Raw genomic sequence first — 25,471 nt, forward strand, 5'->3', positions numbered from 1 at the left:
GGACAATACATAACATTTTTGTTGTCCGCAAAATTCATAGTCATACAACTATCCGTTTAATAGGGTAAGCATTTCATATTAAAAATGCAAAGCTGTGGAACAGATTTCATATTTATTGAGGACAAGAACCATGCACATATGACACTGAGAGGAGTTTCTGTACTTAAATGATTCCACTGTCCATACCCTGTTATTTGTCTACATTTAATAATTTAAAACTATATTATTCTTTTCTTTTTCCAGTAGTTTCTCTCATGCCTGCATATCATTTTTTTATGTACAGAAGCAACTTTAAATAATGCCCATACAGGATGTCACACAATTAATCCAGTTTTACATTAGGACCATTACTCATAAATAATCGAAATTTATACATCCACATGTACAACATAACTTAGCAGAATTGGAATAAAACTAACTATTCATCCTGATAAAAACCATTTGGAAAGATTTAGTATAAATACTGTTACTTTCTGAAATTTGTGCTGCCTTTAAACGGAATTATACCACATACACATCTATTTATGAATGAAATATGCTGACATTCTGAGAAATGTTTCACAAAACTGTCTTCACATTGCCAAGCCTAAACTAAATACAACGAAAGTGTCTGAAATTGAACTACCATTCAAAACTTTGGGGTCAGTGGAATTTGTTATGGAAAGATGCCTGGCTGCTTTTATTTTGATAAATATTGTGAAATTGTAATATATTTTAAAATGTAACATATTCCTGTTATGGAGAAACTGAATTAGGCAGTCATTAGTCCAGTTGAAATCATTCTGATATGCTGGTTTGGTGCTCAAGTAACATTGTTTCTTATTGTCATTGTTTTGCTGCTTAATGATTTGTAGAAAACGTGATACATATTTTTTTTTTTTAGGATTCTTTGATGGATAGAAAATAAACTGCATTTATTTGAAATGGAAATCTGGAAAGTCTTTACTGTCTTTTTTGGTCAATTTAATGCATCATTGGTGAATAAAAGCCTATATATATTTCCAAAAAGAAATTCTTACTGACCCCAAACTTTGGAACTGTGGTGTATTTATATAGTATCACTGTGTTGTCTCAGCCTTCTTATCAAGATTCATTAATAACCAATAACCTGATACAAGCAGATAATGAAAGTATTACAGACTCTTTCATGACATCCCAGACGCAGATGTTGGTTTGAAACGTTTTTTTGTTTTGTTTGATGTTCAATATAAAATGCTTGTACCTTCAGTAGCTTATACTGTGACATTTTTGTATTTAATGCCCCTGGATTCAAATAAAGAACTTAAAAAAAGCAAATGGGCTTTTGTGATTTGACAACGGACCAATAAATAAACATTAAATTAAGATCTAACCAAAAGTGCCACGTAAAAAACATAAATGACAAACGCTGGGAGTTTTAAAAAGGAGAGGGCATTACAGGAATGGCCTCATTATCCACAAGAGCCCTCAAATCAAGAAAGTAATCTTTCAAGCTAACTAGAGAATGTGAATTTAGCTGAAATACAAGCACAGTCGTCTAAATGTGCGGGAACTTGAGATAAATGTTTTGTTTGAGTGTCTATACAAGTGAAGCGCTACAGACGGGATGAAAACTATTTATGGCTACTAGCATGAAGGGCTCAGCTGTTTGACTAACAGCACACTGGGTTTCCGTTCATCTCTGGCTGGCTGCGTGTTGCTGTTTGGTTGCTTCCATTGTCAGTCAGGGGTGGCATCAGGATACGTGGTGCCTCCATGGCGTTTCCTCTAACTGTTATGTGATCCCATCCACCCTGAGAGAAACAGATGATTTCTTATTTTCTATCCGTTCTGCACAGTACTACTAGTGAACATAAAGATGACATCAGCAGCACTCACCCCAATGCCATAGTCCCACGATTGTCCTTTTGGCTCCATCGGCAGCACCCCCATCCGGCGACACACAGTGCCACAGCTCAGACTGTGACTGCCCTGCACCTTATCTGCAATGATCCACACCTAAGGAAAAACACACATATCTGGCATTTAGCGGAGCAGCAAACCGACAGTGGTTAGACTGCATTAACTAGTTCAAAGGAAATGGTCTAGACCTGGTCCAGAGGTCCAACAGACACTTTGCGCACGTTATTGGAGATGTGCTCCCATGATGAGCCCTGAGGGTAACTGGGGGTCACACCATGCCTGTACCACAGGTTACCTGCTCATACAAGACCACACATATAAAAAATTACTATAACAAATATTGTCCATTTTAACTTGACAGTTTTAAATAAAGATCATGTATAGCATTGCGGATTGGTTTAGACTGCACAGTAAGCATGGATTTTTGTAGAATATATTATATATATATATATATATTATATATATATATATATATATATATATATATATATATATATATATATATATATATATATATATATATATATATATAATATATACATAATATACATAATTTGTTTTTTTTATTTTTTTACATAATTTTTTTAAAAATTAAAATATTCACAGATTCCTTGTTGCATCAGAAATTTGTCATGTTTTAATGCATTGTATTTTCTAAAAGTGTAACAATAAATAAATAAATATTAAAATCCTGGTTTCACAGACAGGTCTTAGAATAAGCCAGGACTAGGCCTGAGTTTAATTAGGGCATTTAAATAGCTTTTATAAACGTGCCTTAGAAAAAAGTGCTTATTAATATTAGTGCAAGTTCCGTTAAAACAGCTCAAACTTGCATTTTAGTTTGAGACTAGGCTTACGCATTGTCTAAGATCAGGGGGAAATGTATTATATCTGTGGTTATAATTTGTCATGAGACCATACAATGCAATAAAGGTGCATTAAAAATACTTTTATAATAATATGTTACCACTTGAATATTACCATTTGAATAGTTCCAGTCAACAAGATAGTATTAACACCTTTTTATCAGTGTGATGTGTATAGGTGTACCATTTTCATCCACTGTGTATACAGACGTCCTGCCCACTGACGCCTGTTTAAGCTTCTGTCCGGTTGGAGAGGGGATGTGGTACCAGCAATCTCCTGCAAACAGACCAAAACTTTCACTCTAAAAAATGCTGGGTTAAAAACAACCCAAGTTGGGATGAAAATGGACAAACCCAGAAATTGGGTTGTTTGAATGGGTCCATTCACTGAGCATTTTTTAGAGTGTTCTAATGCTGCTGCTGAAAACCACAGACAAAGCTGTGAAATCAGCATGACAGGAATGACTTGCATGAAAATGTAACAAGAGAAGTGCATATTGCTGCATATTCAAGGCTTTGTGATAGAAGGTTATTCCCTCACCTGCCGGGTTCTGAGCGGACACAGAGCCCCTATAGAATGCAGAGCCATCCTTCGCGATGGCCCAAACCTGGTGAGCGCCACCTATGGAAATCGACTTGAAAGGCTGGTCAGTTCCCACATGCAACCATGAGGACCCCTGCGAGCAAGCCACATCATCAGTCAGGATCACAGCATTCCGGGAAAACTCTCAAATTGAAAATGCTCAATATATGTATGCTCAGTTATTGTACACTATTTGCAATGGGAATTACTGAACGCTAAACTGAATAGCGGTTGACTAGAAAATTAGGAACTTGGCTCGTACCCCAGGGGTCAGTGAGGTGACACCCAAGCGGCACAAGACATCTCCCTTGTTGCTGATGGCCCATAATGGCACCTGTTCCACAGTGCTCTTCGGCCCGCAAGGCAGGATTGTTATGTCACTCAAAGCAATAGGTGGGACTTCCTGCCAGGGGCCGGTTGTTGTGAGTTTACACTTTCTAAAGTGAAAGAAGAACGTATGAGAGTTGACTATGGAAATTAAATTTCACCATGACAAACATTGTTCCTTTACGATTATAAAAAACAATCTTTCATACATTTGGAAGAACTGCACCAACCCCAAATGAATGTTTCATTATACGCTACTAAAAATAAATACTAAAAGAATGGTATTTTGATTACATTTCTTTTAGTTTTTATTGTCTATTTCTTTTTTTTAACCAAAAACTAAATTAATTTTTCCAAATTTCAGTACACTAGAACTGCACAGGCAAAACGCAGATGTTCAAAAAACATTCACCTACAGTACTTATTAATTATTATTTTTTTATGCCATTTCATGGTGAGAACAAAGTTCAAGTTGAACAATTATAAAAAACTATGCAAGACATGCAAAAAATACCTTTAAAAAAAAAAAAAAAATTCAAACTTTTTTTTCCAAACTTTTTGATGACAAGGACCCCCCAAATATGATTAAATATGATCCCTTTTAAGAGGGACCCCCTTCCTAAAATCCATCTATACATATATATATATATATATATTTTTTTTATATATATGGAACAAAACATTTAAACTGTTAGAGAAATAGTAAGTGTGACATTATAAATACAATATATCGTTTCCAAACTTAAATTGGTTATACATAATGTTGGATGTATAAACCTGAAGAAAAACATTTTCAATTATAAAATGATTTTTATAAGCAACTTTCACAATAAATGTATGTAAGCAGCTCACATACTGCATTAAGAAAACTGCCTTACAGCCCCAGTGAGCAAGATAAAGAGAACTATATTGAGGAAAAATTCACTAGAAAGATACAAAGCAAGCATATACAATGCTGGAAAGTATGTATACAGCAAGAAAGGGGGTTTCAACATTTAGAAATGAAAGAATTAGAATGTTCGGTAGACTTTATCCATTTTTGCTTTGTCTTTTAATTCTCTGAAATTTTCTGGGGACTCCTTAGAACCTTCTGGAGGACCCCAGTTTGACTTAGGGCATGTTCGTAGTACACGTGTTGTGCACTCGCCTACAAGTGCATATTACTAACACGCCCATTTAATAACACAAAAAAAAAAATACTAATTTGCTGGCGCAGTCGTTTTCAGTTGCCTCAAAATAGCAACACGCCTCAAAATACCTGAACACACACTCAGACAAACATGCCCATGGGTGAACAGAACAAAAAAAAAAATTATTTATGGAATATTGCAATATTGGACCCACTTTATATTAGGTGGCCTTAACTACTATGTACTAACATTGTAATTAATCATTTGATACAATGCACTTATTGTGTACATACATGTTTTTACATTGTACTTACATTTAAAATACCTGCATGTAATTACGTCTGTAATTATTTTCTGTAGTTAAATTTGTAATTACACAGTTGGCACTTCCCTTACACCTAACCCTACCTTTAAACTGACCCACACCACCACACCTGTCCCTAACTCTAACCGTATCTCACCTCAATATCAGCAAAAGTGTTTCGCAATACAATTTGAACACAGTGAGTACACTATACTTATTTTTTGATGTAAGTACATCGTACTTAAGGCCACCTAATATAAAGTGGGGCCGCAATATTTATTATAAATGCATTTATTCCGTGCATATCAATCAAACTCATGTCCCCTCGTAATCTTAAGTCAAAATAACTTCCGGCAGTGACATCCCTTTTCTTCTCTGATGATGCGTTTACTGGCGTGAGGGCGGGACAAACTGTCATTCACATGATGTCACAGCAATAGCAAACCACAATGAGCCAACAATCTAATCAAGTTCCACACTACATTTTTTCTTGTTTGAGAAGCCCATTCACTTGGATTTACATCACAGTAGGGAAAAAAAGACTATCGCGACTTCTGGTTTATGCCGACTTTAAACAGTCACTTTGCTACATACCTTGCCCAACGTCTGCGGCGAACAAAGTCCTTCAATGTTTTATTTCCATGGTATGACCTAGAAAGGTGAATATTACACTCACAAAAGTCAAAAAAGGAGTTAGCGTGTTCTCGAATGTGAAGGTTATATTAAAACTGCTGTGTTTAAATACCCAGGTAATAAGAGACTAGCAATGCTGATGGCCAACATAACTTACGCAGGAAAATCAGCTGCATACTGCCAGCCCTCTCTGTCTGTCCCTCCTGCCACAGCATAGTCAACAGTCCAGTCTGACACCTGCAAGGTATCACCACATACAACAATCTGCTGCTATAAAGCAAGCTTCTTTATGTATTTGGAGAAAATGGATAATGGCACAAACCCAAGTCCAGTTGGGGGAGGGTGGTTTAGTGTTGTTTTTAGTGCACTCCTTCAGACCTGAGGCATCACTCCACATGTAACGGTCAGTAGGGAGACCCCTGGAGGAGAAACAGTGAGGCACAGCAGTGAGTGTACTGAACCCTTCTGGATAGCAAACATCATGATCTATAATAACCTGTTAGTGTAACCAGAGACAGGATTCCAGCGCTGGTTCTCGTAGATGTAAATACTCTTCACATCAGTCTGTGTGTAGATGTTATCTGTGCTGCTTGCCAAACCTGTATGAGTGAGATAAACATGTAAAATTAAAAGTAAATGAAAAATGATTGATTTAGAAAGAGAAGTGGTGCCTTTACCCTGAAAGAAGCCTCCTCCATAGCCTCCTGTGTGGACCCAGGCGGTGTGGTCATAGCCGATCCCCCACACCACACCAAGACTATTGGACTCAATAACACGCAAATGCCCTCCAACTTGGCGCCAGAACCTTGATAACAAAGAATTATATATATGTATTTTTTTTTCTGAGAGCAGTCAAGTTTTGCCTTTTCATTGCTTTATTACAACAGAACAAGACAATGGACAAATTTAACAGGTTGATGAATATACACTATTGTTCAAAGGTTTAGGGTCAGTAAGAATTTTTTCAGTTAATTAGTTAACTACATTAGTGAACTAATAATGAACTGTACTTATAAATCATTTATTAATCTTTGTTAATGTTCATTCAACATTTACTAATATTTTTTTCAAATCTTGTTAACATTAGTTGGGAACTAACACAAACAAACCATGAACAGCTGTATTTTTATAAACTAATGTTAACAAAGATAAACAAATACAGTTACAAGTGGTTAGTTTATGTTAGTTAATTAATTAACTAATGTGTGTGTATGTGTTTGTATGTATGTGTGTGTGTATATATATATATATATTATATATATACACACACAACACGGATTTCGAAAGATTTTCTATGCGGTTGACGTCTGGAGACTTGCTATGCCACTCCAGGATCTTGAAATGCTTCTTACGAAGCCCCTCCTCTGTTGCCCAGGCGGTGTGTTTGGGATCATTGTCATGCTGAAAGACCTAGCCATGTTTCATCTTCAATCCCCTTGCTGATGGAAGGAGGTTTTTACTCAAAATCTCACAATACATGGCCCTATTCATTCTTTCCTTTACACGGATCAGTCGTCCTGGTCCCTTTTCAGAAAAACAGCCTCAAAGTATGATTTTCCACCCCCATGCTTCACAGTATGTATGGTGCAATTCAGCATTCTTTCTCCTCCAAACACGACAAGTCGAGTCTTTACCAAAAAGTTATATTTTGGTTTCATCTGAAATTCTCCCAATCCTCTTCTGGATCATCCAAATGCTCTCTAGCAAACTTCAGATGGGCCTGGACATGTACTGGCTTAATCAGGGGGACATGTCTGGCACTGCAGGATTTGAGTCCCTGTTGGCGTAGTGTGTTGGTCCTCTTTGGTCTTGGCCATAGTGGAGTTTGGAGTCTGACTGTTTGAGGTTGTGGACAGGTGTCTTTTATACTGATAACAAGTTAAAACAGGTACCATTAATACAGGTAATAAGTGGAGGACAGAAGAGCCTCTTAGAGAAGAAGTTACAGGTCTGTGAGAGCCAGAAATCTTGCTTTTTTGTAGGTGACCAAATAATTATTTTCCACCATAATTTGCAAATAAATTCTTTAAAGACCATGTGATTTTCTGGATTTATTTTTCTGATTCTGTCACTTATAGTTGTGTACTCCCACATCTTTTTAAGTGGGAAAATTTGCACAATTGGTGGCTGACTAAATACTTTTTTTGCCCCACTGTATGCATGTATGTATGCATGTTTGTGTGTGTGTGTGTGTGTGTGTATATATATATATATATATATATATATATATATATATATATATATATATATATATATATATATATATATATATATATATATATATATATGCTCATATGACCGTTTAACCATTAACCGATAGTAAGTATTTTGACCGATTAACATTATCAGTTAAACAGTTTAAAGGATTTTTTTGTTTGTTTTTTATGCATTTGTTTGTTTGTTTGTTTGTTTGCTGCATGGTTAAAAAAAAGTTTTTGTTAACTCAAGGGGCGCAATCAACACATGCAACCACACGTGCCGACACAAACAGTATATTTCGCAAAATTAAGCAATGGGAAAGAAGAAGCCTACTGTATGGGACTATTTCAACAGAAAGGGTGACGAAGTTACGTGCAAAATAAGCTACGCAGTGGTACAACACAGCAGTAGTACAAGCTCCTGACTAGTGGAGGAAAGCAAATGAAAGACGCTTCCCGATGCTGGCCGCTATAGTGAGGGGTCTCTGTATTCCCCAGGCACCAGGCAGTGCCATCTGAAAGCCTTTAATGCTTTTCGTAGTGTGGTTTTGGTCACGTTTACTAAAGTAAACATTGTCAAGCATCGCCACAGTTGGTTTATACAGGGAGTGCAGAATTATTAGGCAAGTTGTATTTTTGAGGATTCATTTTATTATTGAACAACAACCATGTTCTCAATGAACACAAAAAACCTCATTAATATCAAAGCTGAATATTTTTGGAAGTTTTAGTTTTTAGTTTTAGCTATTTTAGGGGGATATCTGTGTGTGCAGGTGACTATTACTGTGCATAATTATTAGGCAACTTAACAAAAAACTAATTTATACCCATTTCAATTATTTATTTTTACCAGTGAAACCAATATAACATCTCAACATTCACAAATATACATTTCTGACATTCAAAAACCAAACAAAAACAAATCAGTGACCAATATAGCCACCTTTCTTTGCAAGGACACTCAAAAGCCTTCCATCCATGGATTCTGTCAGTGTTTTGATCTGTTCACCATCAACATTGCGTGCAGCAGCAACCACAGCCTCCCAGACACTGTTCAGAGAGGTGTACTGTTTTCCCTCCTTGTAAATCGCACATTTGATGATGGACCACAGGTTCTCAATGGGGTTCAGATCAGGTGAACAAGGAGGCCATATCATTAGATTTTCTTCTTTTATACCCTTTCTTGCCAGCCACGCTGTGGAGTACTTGGACGCGTGTAATGGAGCATTGTCCTGCATGAAAATCATGTTTTTCTTGAAAGCAGACTTCTTCCTGTACCACTGCTTGAAGAAGGTGTCTTCCAGAAACTGGCAGTAGGACTGGGAGTTGAGCTTGACTCCATCCTCAACCCGAAAAGGCCCCACAAGCTCATCTTTGATGATACCAGCCCAAACCAGTACTCCGTTTCAGCTTGTGTGTCTTGTTCAGTGGTGGTCAACTTTCTGCCTTTCTTACCTTGGCCATGTCTCTGAGTATTGCACACCTTGTGCTTTTAGGCACTCCAGTGATGTTGCAGCTCTGAAATATGGCCAAACTGGTGGCAAGTAGCATCTTGGCAGCTGCACGCTTGACTTTTCTCAGTTCACGGGCAGTTATTTTGCGCCTTGGTTTTTCCACATGCTTCTTGCGACCCTGTTGACTATTTTGAATGAAACGCTTGATTGTTCGATGATCACGCTTCAGAAGCTTGGCTATTTTAAGACTGCTGCATCCCTCTGCAATATATCTCACTATTTTTGACTTTTCTGAGCCTGTCAAGTCCTTCTTTTGACCCATTTTGCCAAAGGAAAGGAAGTTTCCTAATAATTATGCACACCTGATATAGGGTGTTGATGTCATTAGACCACACCCCTTCTCATTACAGAGATGGACATCACCTAATATGCTTAATTGGTAGTAGGCTTTCCAGCCTATACAGCTTGGAGTAAGACAACATGCATAACGAGGATGATGTGGTCAAAATACTCATTTGCCTAATAATTCTGCACTCCCTGTAGAACAATTACTCTGAGTCGCCCTCTGTCGTTTCAAAGAAAAGCACAACTGCGAGCACGTCGAGGCGCACGCTCCGTCAGCGGGTCCGCGGAGCCTCAAGGCTCGCGCTGAGCGGAGACAGACGAAAGTAAACAAGGTTTTTTTCTGCGTTTACTATCAACAGGCTGTGCTTCAGACTAAACCACGTCACTTAGACATGTTACTTTTTGACAATTATAAACCAGTCAAGGAGTGGATTGAGGTTGGCATGCTATTTTATTTGACGGAAAAAAAACTATTCCGGTTGTTCAAAGCTTCAAACGGATTCAGTGTATTTTCGTTTTGTCATCTCAATTTGCTAATTATTTTAGTGAAAATATTTAGTGTAGGCCTATTTATTTTATGATTTTTATTTAAATTATTTTATTAAAATTTTATTTAAATGATTTTATTATTTTTCTCTGACAAAAACGCTGCAGGTGCGTTAAAAAGGTGTATCCAGGTTCTGTTGTTGAGCTGTTCTGTATGTTCTGCTGTTTGCACAGTAAAATAAACACGTGAAAAAAGTATTTTTAATGGGTCACAGACACTCGTCAATTGTATTTTTATTTAATGCCAATTCAATATTATAATCAGTTAACGGTTAATAATCGATTAATGAGCATAGGTTGTCTAATATATATTTATATATATATATATATCACTGATCCCAAATTTCTGAATGGTAGTGTATGGTTAATTCTTCAATGAGGGAACCTTTTGACACCTTCAAACTATGTTTTATCTATGTTAAACATTTATCAAATGGCTTTTTGGATTTTGTCAAAGTTTAAGTGTATTTTGATATAAGGCGATGATGTGGATTTCTGATATTTTTATTTCTTTTACATTTTTCACAAATTTTACTTGGTGTGCTGGTAATAACAGCAGTATTGGTGAAAATGTTCTTAAGAAAAAGTGCATTAGAGATTTGCATGATTTTAAAACATCTTAGATAGATAAATAACTAAAATTTTGTATTGTGGACAAGCATAATTAAAGGGTTAGTTCACCCAAAAATGAAAATTCTGTCATTAATCACTAACCCTAATATCGTTCTTAACCCATAAGACCTTCGTAACACAAACACAGAGCTCTCTGAACCCTTCATAGACAGCAATGTAATTAACACTTTCAAGGTCCAGAAAGGTAGTAACAACATTGTTAAAATAGTCCGTAGGAGACTGGCACGGCACATGGAAATAGTTGAATAAAGTAATTATTTTTGTTAGTTTTTTTTACCAAAAAAAGAAGTACTCTTCGCTTCATAAAATTTAAATTGAACAACTGGAGTCACGTGGATGATTTTAAAGATGTCGTTACTACCTTTCTGAACCTTTTCTGGATAGCTGTCTTTAGAGGGGTCAGAGAGCTCAAAAATATCTTAATTCGTGTTCTGAAGATGAACCAAGGTTTTTCGGTTTGTACTGACATGAGGGTGAGTGATTAATGACAGAATTTTCATTTTTGGTTGAACTAACCCTTTAGGTTTAAATATATTATAATTCTTAAAAGTATGAAGTTAAAAAAAAAACATACAAAAATGTGGTCCCCTAAATGTAGAATCTCACATATACACTTATTTACATCAAATCAATCCATCATCTGATTCTTACATTTGATCACATGGTGTAGGGTAGGGAGATGCCTCTAGTTCTTTAGTTGGTTCGCTCACAAAGATGTCACCTTTACAGGTGACCGACCAGATGGCTTGTTTCGAGGGAGGTCCCTGAATACCTCTAGAGTCACAGCAGGACACACTGAGCAGAGCCAGCTGATAGGATGAACAAACTGTCAGTTAAACAGCAAGGAAATCACAAAATGCAGTGAGAGTTCTTGGGAATCAATTTCCCATGATTCATGCTCTTGCCTTACCCAGTCATGCATCTCCAGCTCTGTGGCCGCAGCCAGACGGATAGGCCATCTCTGTTTGGTTCGCTCTGCTGTATAGATAGCAAATGTGTGTTTGGAGTCATTCAATACCGGCACCAGGATTGTCACTTCGTTTATGAAGACGTGGAGATACTGGGCAAAGAATCAAAGCAAAATAGAGGTTGAATTGATCAAATTAGTCAGTCTAGACTACATGAAAATCACATTACATTGTTAAAGCACTACTGTTCAAAAGTTTGAGGTTGGTACGATTCTTTAATGTGCTTGAAAGACTCTTATGCTCACCAAGGCTGTGATTATTTGATAATATTAATTATGATTATTTTTTAATTCGACAAAGGCTCAGCAGAAATTATTATTTTTTATTTAAATTTATGTTCCGATCTACTATTCTATCTTCCTGTTATATATTCAACAACATTACAAAGTGAAACTTTTGCAGTTGTTTTTCAATCTAAAAAAATATTTCTGTTATATTCCAAATTATTTTTAGGGAAATTAGTCAGAATGTGTGCGGCAGATTCTTTAAAAGAAGGGATGTAACCAAAAATTGAGAACCACTGGTTTAATTCATCCTTGCTGAATTAAAGTGTTAATGTCATCTTAAAAACAAAACAAACAAAAAACTAAAACCTCAATCTTTTTACGGGTGGTGTATTTCCTATTGAAACATGAAGATGGGTTAGACATATCAAGGGCTTGTACCTTTAGTTTACTTTCCAGCAATAAACATGAAATATTTTTGACATTTTCCCAGAAGAGAAAAGGCAAATGTACATTTTAAAGGGATAGTTCACTTTAAAATGAAAATTCTGTCATCCTTTACTCACCCTCAAGTTGTTTCAAACCTGTATGAATTTCTTTCTTCAGCTGAACACAAGGGAAGATATTTTGAAGAATGTCAGTAACCAAACAGTTAACTGGAGCCATTGACTTCCATAGAAAAAAAATAATACTATGGAAGTCAATGGCTCCAGTTAACTGTTTGGTTACTGACATTCTTCAAAATATCTTCCCTTGTGTTCAGCTGAAGAAACAAATTCATACAGGTTTGAAACAACTTGAGGGTGAGTAAAAGATGACAGAATTTTCATTTCAAAGTGAACTATCCCTTTAAATATCTGTGTTTGCTAAAAATATCTTTTATCAGTACATTGGTCACAATAAGGGTCTTCTGTATGTAAGAGTACCTTCTTCTCATCATTAAAGGTGTAGTAGATAAACAGAATTCCATCCTTGTTGCCCTCTGCTCCTGAGAACTGCTCCAAAGCAAACTGAACATCCACCCATTTATGAGGCTTCCAGTCTCGCCACCACTGCATGGTGCCTTTCTTCACCCACACAGACTAGAAAGGACAGGAATTGGGGGGAATTATCAAGTGATAGATTTTCTTGGGGTAACTATTCAGTTCTACCAAGCTGAGAGCCATTGTGACAGTAACTGACTGCTTTGACTATTAACTATTTTTACTATTTCGACTAACTCTCAGAGCACTTGTATGGACACTTACTGTTGCTATATCAATGACGGTCTAGATATAATCGAAACAAGATAAATGACAAAACTGGTTAGTATTGATGAAAAGATCAGATGAATTGAACTGTTTTGGTGTTTGAGCACTACCTGTTCGATGGCCTGCTCATAATGCATGAAATTCTCCATTTCTCTCTTGGAGCGCTCGCTGAGCTGCTCAAATATCTGTTTACGCCAAGCTGCTGTTTGAGCAGGTGTGATGGAGAGAGACATGGTCTGCATGGAGGAGTTCAGGGCTGAGGACACAATCACATTTGACACGGTCAGGGACAAAGTGAATCATCCAATTCAATTACACAGATTATACACAAATGACCCAGCTGACCTGTGGATGTAGCGGAGATGAACCAGTTGAGCTGTAAGTGACAGTCAACCAAACATCCCCCGCCACTGACCCAGGCCCATTTTGGATGCTCATCTGGCCCATAAGGCTCCTCCAAGGCTAAGTTATAGGTTGCTACAGAGGACAGGCTGCAGGTTTCAGCTGCGTCTACTCCAGGTCCGGATGCAAGGTGCGTCTGGGCTTCCTCCAGGTCCACATTGCTCCATTGAGGGTTTAGCCCACCTGATTGGCTAGGAGACAGAACCTGGGCTGGGGAAGCGCTGTCCTCTACCTCTTTTTCTGTGTGATCCTCCTCAGGAATAGATGGGCCAGCTGGGGGGACCTCACGACGACCGATTTGGCCTTCACGATCAGACACAAGCTCAGAGATGAAGCTGTCACTAGTCACTTTGGGGATGCGTGGTTTAGGGTTGTCTCCCATTTCCAGAGTTGGGACAACCTCATCCCCAGCTCTTTCAGTCTCAGGGTCTGCATCACTCAACACTGACGCCTGGGGCTCAAAACGCACCTCACCACCAAAGAAACAACCAGCACTGCAAGGTGTAGTGACACAGAATGTTAACATATACAATATCATACGTTTGGAATCACTAAGACACTTTCAGAATCATTATTCATGTTTCAAATAATTGTAAGTTTAAACCTGTGATGCCCTTTTCATTATCCATCAATAATAAGTAATCCAGTCTACTAAGAGAATATCTAATACAATGCTCTAATCCTTTCAATAAATAAATAAAAGATAAATTGTTAAGGCCCCTCTAATAAAAATTCAATACCTATCAATTAATGATAAATATATATATTTTAGTCACATGACAATACATTTCTATTAAAAATAATAATACTAGACATGTAATGGAAAATATAAATTTATTTTGTAAACAGTTATGCTACTTAATACATTGTCTTTTTCCGTTACTGAATTATTGACAAAAGTTGCATTGCTTAAGTCCACTTTCGGATTCAAAAAAAGACCAAAAATAAAACATCTTCCTCAAAAAAGTATATCCGTTTATTGTTCGTTTTAGCGATGAAGCCTGTTCAGTGCGCAGTACTGTCTTAAAAGAAAGCAAACTGCCAAGTGTACTAACAAATGTATAAATAGCCCTCCTTGAATGATTTACACCACCTGGTGATGATTTTATTTTTTAAATGCAATACATTATGTACATTATACCAGAGCCGTAACCACCATAGACACTAGGGGGACAAGTCCCCTCCAATAATTAAAAATAGAAAAAATACCCCCCCCCCCCCCCACCCCCATTTTTGCACTGCTCTGTTGACCTCATTACGCAGCGCTCTGTATGCTAGGATGACAAAGTTTTAAAAGTTACATTTTTGGTCTAACGCCGCTGTTCAATGTCAAAATGATTGAGATGGCCCATTAAATCAAAGTAGGCGGGGTTTACATTTTCTTTTGGCTCGTGCACAAGCGTGTCAATCTATTGCTTAATGCCGTTGCGTAGATAGACTCAAAAGTGTCCCTTCTCTTAATATACAATAATTGTTGAAGATTTTTGATTTTAATGGAGAGAAAAAAAAAAAAACGGTATATGAGGGCGGATTAGAACCCGGAAACTTTGCCATTGTTTACAAAAATTCTACCACCAGACCACTTAAGGAATTCAATAGTCAAAAGCAGATCTATCTATTTATTCACTAATGCGAAGTATCTCGGGACTATATTTGATGCAAATTAATGCAAATATTGTCTGCAAATTGTCCGAAAAGGATCATTTCACAACTAGAATTAGACTTAGAATTAGATTCTACACAGGCTAAAGAGAAAAGACTGAAGCTAACTAACCTCTGAAGGCTGCTAGCGCTGGCGCTAGAGTGGGAACGATCGCTATCTCTGGGTACAGACACAACCTTCCAGGCCTTTCCACTCAGCTCGCTGGCAGTCACACCTTGACGGAAATACACGGCCCGGTCTTCAAAACCAATACCCCACACCTGAGCACAGAGATACATACATCAACCTTCAGAGAGCTCAGTGTACAACTGCTGAAATGATTTTAGCACTTATAATTCTCACTAGAAACACATATTCAGAATACATGGCATAATATTAGAAAAAAAATTTAAACGTTTATTCCACATATTCATAAAATGTATTTATTTAATCAATACATTGATCCATATGAAACATTTTTATTCGGTTATATTCTGGCTAAGGTTTTTATGCTTAATTGGGGTCATGACATGAAAAATATAAGAGGTATTTGTACCATTAAAACGTTTTTCAAACAACCCATAATAGCCGACTTCCTTTTGTGCTGGTGTATGAGTGTGAAAGTTCTTTAACCCCTTTAAAGGGGTCATATGCTTATTCAATGGAAAAAGTACATTAGAGTCAGGAATTAATGAGGTAAACCATAGAGAGAACATTACTAATCTCTGACCTGGTCATTGAGACCCACGTTGATCATGACCATCTCTCCAACCATACTGATCCAACCAGAGCCACAAGGATTATGGGAATTCACACCCCGTCTAAACCAGACCTATCAGAAAATAAGGAAAAACAAGCTATGTAACAACAACAAAAATGTTTCCATAAATGTTCAAAATTTGGGGTTGGTAAGATTTTTAAAATTGTTCTTACCAAGGCTGCATTTATTTGATAACAAAAATTCAGTAAAATAGTGTATTAGGAAATAATGTAATAGTGTAATTGTGAAATATTATTACAATTCAAAATAATTGTTTTATATTTTAATATATTAATATATTGTCATTTATTCCTGAGATGGCCATGCTATTTTTTTCAGCAGCCATTACTCCATTCTTCAGTGTCACATGAATCTTCAGAAATCATTCTAAGAAACATTTTTATTATCATCAATGCTGAAAATAGTTGTGCTGCTTAGTATCTTAGTGGAAACAGTGATTTTTATTTCAGAATTCTTTGGTGAATAATACAATTTCTAGTATAGATAATACAACATGAATGATAATATACTGTTTATAATAAAAAAAAGAAGCTGTTTTACTAGTGGTCTCAGATTTTGGACCCCGCTCTATTTGCAAGTGTAACTATATTAATTAAATTAATAAATTAACTTACTTTATGATCTTTAGTGACAGCCCACACTACATTCACACCAACAGCTATGTGTACGGCTCCCGCTTCGGGGCTTGGCGACTCCACTGTCACCCATGATGACCCTTTGATAACAATATTATAAAATAAAACAGATGATAGAAATACTTTATCTACTCAAAAACATTCATTACGTTTAAAATGGAAACTTGGCAAAAGTGAATTTACTGCACCAGTCCGCTCACCCTTGAGACAATCTCTGCCGATGCCCTCTCTGACCAGCAGATGGCCCTCCCACAGGACCGCCCACACCAGGTCACCAGGTCCACAGCTGATCTGCACAACCTCCCCTGGTACGGGCACGTCCTCCCAAAAGGAGCCCTCAGGATTATGGTGGTTGATGCCACACCGGAACCACACCTGCTCAAATGTACAAAAAATGATCTTTTAGATCCTTTTTGTGGATAAGTTGACATGATGCAACTTTTTAATGAGTGTTCCAAGAATCAATCATGCTCTGTATAGAACTGAAAAAAGAATAAATTACAGAAGCACAGGACATGTTGTTGGACATGGTACAGCATGTAAGCCTGGAATAAACTGAGTTCTGACCTTTCCCTGCAGAGAGACCGCCCACAGTGCCAAACACCCTCTGGGCTCCTCAGTGATCTCCCAACCACCACAGGTGATGTCATTAAACGGGTCAGGAAGAGACTCAGCCTGCTCCGAGGGGATCTGCTCTCACATAATAAATTCACAAAGAGACAAGTTTTTCATCAACGTTAAAGACAGCCAGTAAAGATGAGATATATAATTGCTTTCGAAATCTTTGTACTAGTACACACCTTGACCCAAGATTCCTGTGCTTTGTACCTTCTGTATCTTATCCATCTGCGGCGACGCACACAAGAGTTCCACTTTTTGTCTTTTGTGTAAGTGGCTGGAAAATCAATGGCATATGTCCATCCCTGAAAACACACAGAAAATCAGATATAACAAAGTTATTTTTAGTGGTTTAAAAGGATAGTTCTCGGCAGACATTGACTACCATGGTATTTTTTCTCCCCAATATGGTAGTCAATGGCTGAGATCTGCTGGGTTACAAACATTCTTCCAAATATCTTCCTTTTTGTTCAGTAGAACAAAGACATTTATACAGATTTGGAACAACCTGAGGATGACTAAATTATCACAGAATTTTGGGTGAACTATCCCTTTAAGGGGGCTAACAGACTAGCAGTTTAGCTCAAAACAGAGTGAAAGCTGTCATGCGGACAGCACATCTTCATGCCGAACCCGAAACTACCTGAAGTTGTTCAACAAGTAATGTGCATGTTTTTTTGGACAATGTCATAAGACTATCCATCTAAATTACTCCACCCCTATAATCCCTCACAAAGCCCAAGTTCTGAAGATCAACACTTACTCCAAATTCCAAGAACTTGCTTAAAGTGTAATACAGTAAGATATATAATTGCTTTCGATAATACAGCTTTTTCTGTGGCTGGTCCCACTTTATGGAATAGCCTTCCAAAACACATTAGGACTGCTTCTAACCTTATCTGCATTCAAATCTAGTCTTAATATCTCTTTTCGTTGGCTTTTAATACACTGTAATGTCTTGTTTTGTTCTTCCCTGCTAGCTTTTATCTTGTGGTATTTCTATTTTGTATTGTACAGCCCTTTTTTGTCAGTGAGAGAGCGTTCAACCCAAATATTGGCTATCTAATAATGTTTAAAGCATCAAGTTAAAAGAAAAGAAGGGAAAGGGAAGGGAGAGGGAGAAGCAAAATGAAAAGGAGGGAGCGGGAAAGAAAGAAAAAGGGGGAAAAAGCAAGATGGAAAAAGGGAAATGTTTTCAAGAACTGAGAACCTTAAAACACTCCAAAACTGACATAATTTTGATCATATGTTTTATTTGTCTGTAAATGTGTTTTGTTTAGTCTTTGTACATATACCATCTGTTCTTGTTAATAAAAAAGGTAATACTTTATTTTAGTGTCCTTGTTACATGTACTGTGTGTATAACAGTAAATATGTATATTTACATGCAACTAACCCTAAACAAAATACTATCCTAACCCTATAGTAAGTACATGCTGTTAATTAACATTACCCAGTACTTAAATATATAATTACACTGTAAAAATGACACCATAAAATAAAGTGTAACCAAAAAATATATATTATAACTTATGCATGTACTTTCTTCATAAATTAAATTAACAAAGGAGATGCAGGGGGAAGACAGTGGTGACAAGTTCCGTTCAATCTGCTGCACATAATAGCACTAAATTAATAATAATAATAATAATAATAATAATAATAATAATAATAATAATAATAATAATAATAGTAATAAAAACAATATATTGACCCCGAAAGTCTCTTAAAGGCATTAATACTGACCCCTTTTTCTGTGGGCTCTCCTCCAAAGTTTTCATCCACGTACCAGTCCGCTTCCCAATCCCAGTTGTCAGAGGGCAGCTGAAAGTCAGCCAGAGGCTGGTGCTTCAGCCCTGTGACATCACTCCACTGCCAGCGGTCACTGGGCAGCAGCCGGTCCGAGAAGCCATCGACAGGGTTCCACCTCTGTGAGGGAACAGGAAACACATTAACGAGTCTTATTCACCGCCAAGTACTCTAGTGTCAATGACAAATAAAGTGTTTACAATAAAGTCTAGTTTAAAACACATGTGCAATTTTCTTAGGAATATACTGTTTGTATTCATGTTGGTTTCGAAAAAAGTTTTAATTTAATGACAATAATAATGGCACGTGGTGTAACCATCAAGTAAAAAGTAATATGTTTTTGTGAGTGAACAAATTGTAATATTTAAAACATATATATTTATTTTCAAAATATACTTTTATTTAGTTAGGACACTACAGGACATTAAATTGTTAAAAAAATGACAGTAAAGGCATTTAAAAATGTTACAAAATATTTATTTCAAATAATGCTGTTCGTGAACTTTATATACAAGAATTCTAAAAACAACTCTACAAAATTATTAGGCAGCACAACTGTTGTTCAATGTTTTCTTGAGCACCCAATCAGAATGATTAGAATGATTTCTGAAGGATCGTGTGACACTGAAGACAGGAACAATAGCTGCTGAAAGTACAGCTTCGCCATCACAGGACTAAATAACATTTTAAAACACATTAAAATGAAAACTGTTATTTAAAATTGTTATTTTGTTACACAGTTTTACTATTTTTCCTTTATTTCTGATTAAATAAATGCAGCCTTGGGCTGTGAATTATTTATGAATAAATATCTGTATGTTTTTAGGTAGTCACACAACATTTTACAACCTAAATTAACTAACTATTTATTTATTTATGATTTAATATCCACAGTATATCTGCAGCAATGGATGTATTCAACAGTATTTCAATTTTTTTATGATTACAATATCCCTTGAATGTATATTTTTTTTATATATTTTTCTAAATAAAACATTGTCTAATATAATTGCTTAAACTAACTGTATTATTTTAATTGACTAAATTTCCTGTTTATAGTTTTTTTTCCCCTGCATGTTGGTTGATCCCCATGACTTTTTTCAAATTATAAAAAGCAGTGACACACTGCTGTAAAATGATTTCAAATTAAAATATTTGATGTATATTTTAATATTATATTACAGTTTAAAATAAGAAATTAAACATACTATTCACAAAATATGTTAATATGATTTTAAATTTTTAATGTATTTAATTTTTTTAAATAAATTTTAAGTAAAAAAATACATTGACCCATATGTCAGTTTGTATATTGCTACTGAGCACACCTGGTTTTCATATGTCTCCTCTTGGTAGCGGATGGGCACATCACTGGCATGCACATTCAGATAGATGTTGTGGTCGCATGCGATGCTCCAGCAGCACTGCTGCACAGCTGTGATGCGCTTGAACTCCAAGTGGGCATCGCGGCAATGTTCCCACTGCTGTCCAGCTGTTGAAAGGCAATAAACCCTACCGTACACATCAACAGCCCACAGGAGGGAGCTCGGCATAATGCACCCTGCTGCAACAGACAAGAGAAAGAAATCTGCAGATAAACAAACAGCTCAGCATCAGTTTGTGGCTACAAAAACTGTACAAGGAGTCAAAGTTAATTGCTCTCTAATGAAGCAGAATTTCCTGCCTACTCTTTCCTCTGCTTTGACAGCAGATCTGCAGTCAGCCGATTCTCAAACTGCCAAAACATTGAAGGAGACCTGTTAAACAACTCCTAAGATATATGAACGGCAAGATTCAAGCAATACACAATAACCTCTATAAAGCTCTGATTAAATGACAGACCACCCTTACAAAACATTAATGTGCTGGTACCACGTTAAGCAGGTTAGATTGCAATACCATAACTGAATGATTTTCATATTCAATTACTATATTACCATATCACTACGAGGTACCTGAAAATTATATAATATAATATTTATAACATAATAATTTATAAATTATTATAAATACCATCATTATTAGAACTGAAAATTATCAATTACGTAGTAACTTGGCAGATACTATTATATGATAAATAAAATAATAATAAATGGAATTAATATGGTAAAATGTAAAAAAAAATGTATCTGTTAGTTAAGTTTAAAATACGTTACAATGTGCTGTATATTTTGACAGTTCATGTTGAGCGCTTGTTTGTTGATGCAGGTAATGCCGGTTAGCACGCTAGCTAGCAATGACAGCAAATACAAGATAAACATGTTGAGTACTTCACAACAACATATAAAATGGGATGAAAAATGAATACGACTAGGATACAGTCAGAAGTGAAACATATTGAAATGAGTGACTGCACCTGCCTGTCGTCCGCGGTGACAGGTTCATGAACATTACAATAGAGATATCCTAACAGTTGATGCATTCTCAGTGTCGCTGACAGTAAGTTATATCAACTGATGTCCAGCGTACATACCTTATGTGTGTCAGGGTGTAAACTGTGCCTATGTTGCCATTTTAAGACCATTCATCTTAGTGAAATCTGTCTGTGATTTGTCCGATGTTGACTCCTCAGTAGATCCCAAACAGGAAGTGGTAAGAATTGTGTTGTGTTGCACTAACTTATTGGCCCGGCAGGGGATGCCAATAACTCATGTTAAAAGATGGGACTGTAAAGGTGGTTACCGCGGTGCCTTCACCATAGATATCATATGATACACCACCTCAAATTTGTTTAACTTTTCTTCTTCTTCTTCTTCTTCTTCTACAAACCTTTACATGTTAACACTTAGCCTACTCAGAAGATCTAGGCCTGTAATTTATTTTATTTTATAAAAATGCTTTACATATAGGCCTATAAAACGATATATATTTTATAGGTCTTTGTGTAAATTTATTTATTGTTAGAAACACAAAAAACAGTACAGTAATATTGTGAAATATTATTAAAATGTCAATTTACTGTTTTCTATTTAAATATATTTTAAAAAGTAATTTATTTCTGTGATGCAAAGCTGAATTATCATCATAATTAATCCAGTCTTCAGTGTCACGTGATCCTTCAGAAATGATATGACAAATTGCGGCTCAAGAAATATTTATGATTATTATCAATGTTGAAAACAGTTGTGTACATTTTTTTATTTATTCTTTGATGAATAGAAAGTTCAAAAGAACAGCATTTATCTGAAACAGAGAGCATTTGCAACATTGTACTAAAGTTCAAAAGTTTTGGGTCAGTAAGAATTTGTATTATTATTTTTTTGGGGGAAATCATTTCTTTTAATTATTACATTTATTCAGCTAGGATGCATTAAATTGACCAAAAGTGACAGTAAATACATTTATAATGTTACAAAAAATTATATTTAAAATAATGGTTATTTTGAACGTTCTTCATCAAGGAATCCTGATTCCTTTTTTTTTTTTTTTTTACACAACGGTTTTCAACATTGATTGACAAACAGACTTTTATCAGAGAACAAAACTTTGGACCACTCAGCAGTCCTGTTTGTCCCAAGCCACACACTTCTGACGCTGTCTGTTGTTCAAGAGTGGCTTGACACAAGGAATGTGACAGCTGAAACCCATGTCTTGCATACGTCTCTGTGTAGTGGTTCTTGAAGCACTGACTCCAGCTGCAGTCCACTCTTTGTGAATCTCCCCCACATTTTTGAATGGGTTTTATTTCACAATCCCCTTAAGAATGCGGTTATCCCTATTGCTTGTCACTTTTTTCTACCACATCTTTTCCTTCCCTTCGCCTCTATTAATGTGCCTGGACACATAACTGTGAACAGCCAGCCTCTTCTGCAATGACCTTTTGTGTCTTGCCCTCCTTGTGCAAGGTGTCAATGGTCATCTTTTGGACAACTGTCAAGTCAGCAGTCTCCCCCATGATTTGTGTAGCCTACAGAACTAGACTGGGGCCTTGTCCACACGAACACGGGTATTTTTATAACAGTGACTTTTTTTACACGGTTCGGCCGTTCGTCCACACGGAAACGCAGTATCGGGTCACTGAAACCGAATATTTTTGAAAACCCTGCTAAGGTCAGGATTTTCAGAAACGCCGGTTGCAGCGTTGTCGTGTGGACAGTAAAACCGGCGTTTTTGCCTTGCGACGTCAGAGTGTGCGCCGTTATCCGCTGTGTTTGACGTCAGATTGTTCGCCACTGACTGCTTTGTTGACGACCCTATGGTTGACGATTCTGTGCAATGGCGGACTTAGGGCTGCTTGTATCATGTGCACAGATACATGCTCGGGTATATTACTACATTGTGGAACAGAGGCGTCAGAATGAAATTCTAGGCTTCTGATTGGCCAACATGCCTTTACGATTAGCATGATATCGACGCCTGCTGGTGTGGCATGCACTTGACAGCGCTTGATAGCGGGTTTTTGCTTTTTCATGTAGATGGAGATTTCTTTAAACCCGAGCATGTTTGGACGGGATTTTTTTTGAAACGCAGGAGGAAAAACTCCAGTTATAAAAATACCCGTGTCCGTGTGGACTAGGCCTGGGATACCATTTAGAGCCTTTGCAGATGTTTTGAGTTAATTAGCTGATTAGAATGTGGCACCAGGTGTCTTCAATATTGAACCTTTTCACAATATTCTAATTTTCTGAGATACTGAATTTGGGATTTTCCTTAGTTGTCGGTTATAATCATCAAAATTAAAAGAAATAAACATTTGAAATATATCAGTCTATGCATAATGAATGAATATAAAAGTTTTACTTTTTGAATGAAATTAGTGAAATAAACTTTGACAATATTAAAATGATATGACCAGCACCTAAAGCCTAGCAGAATTCTGTTGTGACAGGGATTTTATCTTTATCTAAGTGTTAACTTAGAGGCTTTTTGAGAAAAAAAAACAAGATATATTCCAAGTATGTAGTATGTAGTATGTATATGGATATAGGGGAATGATGTAGGTGAATGGTCTGATTTACAACCATCCAACAAAAATATATCTGAACTCTTTTTAAACTCATCCTTGACTATAACACTGAAGGAGAAGGGCAAAATTAAATCACTGTTATCTGCCATGTGACATGATCACCTTATCCTTGTAGGATACACTCACCTCATATAAACCCATTTATGACAATTTCAGATCATCATAAAACATTTGTTAAGTTTTACAAGGTGAATAGCGCTTTGGACTGTAGCCAATACTCTACAGTTGTAATAAAAATCCAAGGCATTTTCATATAGACATATATACATATATCTTTATTTCTGAGTAATGTTGTATAACAGAAAATGGGGCAATGAATCAATATCAGAGCACAAAAAAAGAAAAAAGGTCTAAAAGAAAAGACTATTTCCCCTATATAAAAACATGCTTGCAAAGGCATTACATGTACATGACCTTACAAGACTTCAATAAAAAAAACTACGGTATTAATTTAGTTAGGACCCAAGCATTTCTATTCCACGGTGAAAAATGCTTACAAGTTTGAGATGATATCCAGATAAAGCCAACAATCACCTGTGCAGCTAGTTTGAATGTTATCACCACACATTGCACTCATCTTTAACATGAGGAATAAACAATTGAACTAAGTGTATTTACATTGCTCTTTTAAACGTGAAAAAGGTGTAAAGGATAAGGAAAACATCAGAATTTTAAAACAATGAAACAAATAACATTGTATAACAAAAACAGGCTAAAATTAATAAATTCCAACCGGAACAATTTGGCAACTGGCAAATCTCACACTACTTCACTGGATTTTGAAATGAAATATGATTTGGTCATGTCGTGTTTCTAATTAGGGGCTGCAATACTTAAAAATATATATTTGGAATTTCAGCTTACCTTTACAAGGCCCCATACATAGGACCAATATGGTCAGAAAATATCTATTCAAGAGCCTGTGTGGGTGCTGTGCATTCTCTTGGAAGTGTAGGAATCCAGTTACAATTTAAAATAATAATTTAATCAAAGTCTAAAATTCTCATAAATAATGCCTAAATATGCTGGTTTGCATTTTTAGAAAATTTAAGGATTAAAATCAATGCTGTAACAGAATCCTTTCATTGGGTGGTCCTGCCATATTTGCAATGCGTCAATGTAAACAACTTTGCATTGGGGCATGGGGCTGAAAGAACTCTCATCATATGTGTGGTGCAGATCTGTCATTTGTGACAGTGGGTCGTAGTTTGACCGTGGCAAATGGATTCCCAGCCCTGAGGAGAAAAACAAGCATTGTGATTACAGAGAATGGGTT

The 25,471-nt window shown here is 36.4% G+C and overlaps 2 protein-coding genes across 4 annotated transcripts in view; both read right to left on the bottom strand.

Moving 5' to 3' along the window:
* Positions 1–93: 93 nt before the first annotated feature.
* tecpr1a (tectonin beta-propeller repeat containing 1a) lies at positions 94–21,848 on the bottom strand. Its single transcript, XM_067429420.1, has 25 exons — positions 21,703–21,848; positions 20,558–20,793; positions 19,167–19,349; positions 17,603–17,725; positions 17,370–17,492; positions 17,003–17,177; positions 16,782–16,882; positions 16,117–16,218; positions 15,519–15,667; positions 13,688–14,238; positions 13,453–13,598; positions 13,019–13,174; positions 11,811–11,960; positions 11,552–11,709; positions 6,402–6,529; positions 6,221–6,323; positions 6,047–6,143; positions 5,882–5,961; positions 5,686–5,742; positions 3,593–3,767; positions 3,289–3,424; positions 2,932–3,024; positions 2,070–2,176; positions 1,858–1,977; positions 94–1,772 (listed from the first exon to the last, which is right to left on the bottom strand). The coding sequence occupies exons 2-25, from the start codon at positions 20,780–20,782 to the stop codon at positions 1,632–1,634; spliced, it is 3,579 nt and encodes a 1,192-aa protein (XP_067285521.1). The 5' UTR covers positions 20,783–20,793; positions 21,703–21,848; the 3' UTR covers positions 94–1,631.
* Positions 21,849–24,451: 2,603 nt separating this feature from the next.
* The window catches only part of baiap2l1a (BAR/IMD domain containing adaptor protein 2 like 1a), a 31,970-nt gene continuing 30,950 nt past the window's right edge, over positions 24,452–25,471 (bottom strand). For all 3 annotated transcript variants that reach the window (XM_067430025.1, XM_067430024.1, XM_067430026.1), the window contains one exon: positions 24,452–25,430. In XM_067430025.1, coding sequence (XP_067286126.1) covers positions 25,358–25,430 — 73 coding nt within the window. In that variant the 3' untranslated portion in view covers positions 24,452–25,357. The remainder of the gene's footprint in view (positions 25,431–25,471) is intronic.

The sequence above is a fragment of the Pseudorasbora parva genome, chromosome 21 (assembly GCF_024679245.1).
Source record: "Pseudorasbora parva isolate DD20220531a chromosome 21, ASM2467924v1, whole genome shotgun sequence".
In the NCBI taxonomy this organism is placed as follows: Eukaryota; Metazoa; Chordata; class Actinopteri; order Cypriniformes; family Gobionidae; genus Pseudorasbora; species Pseudorasbora parva.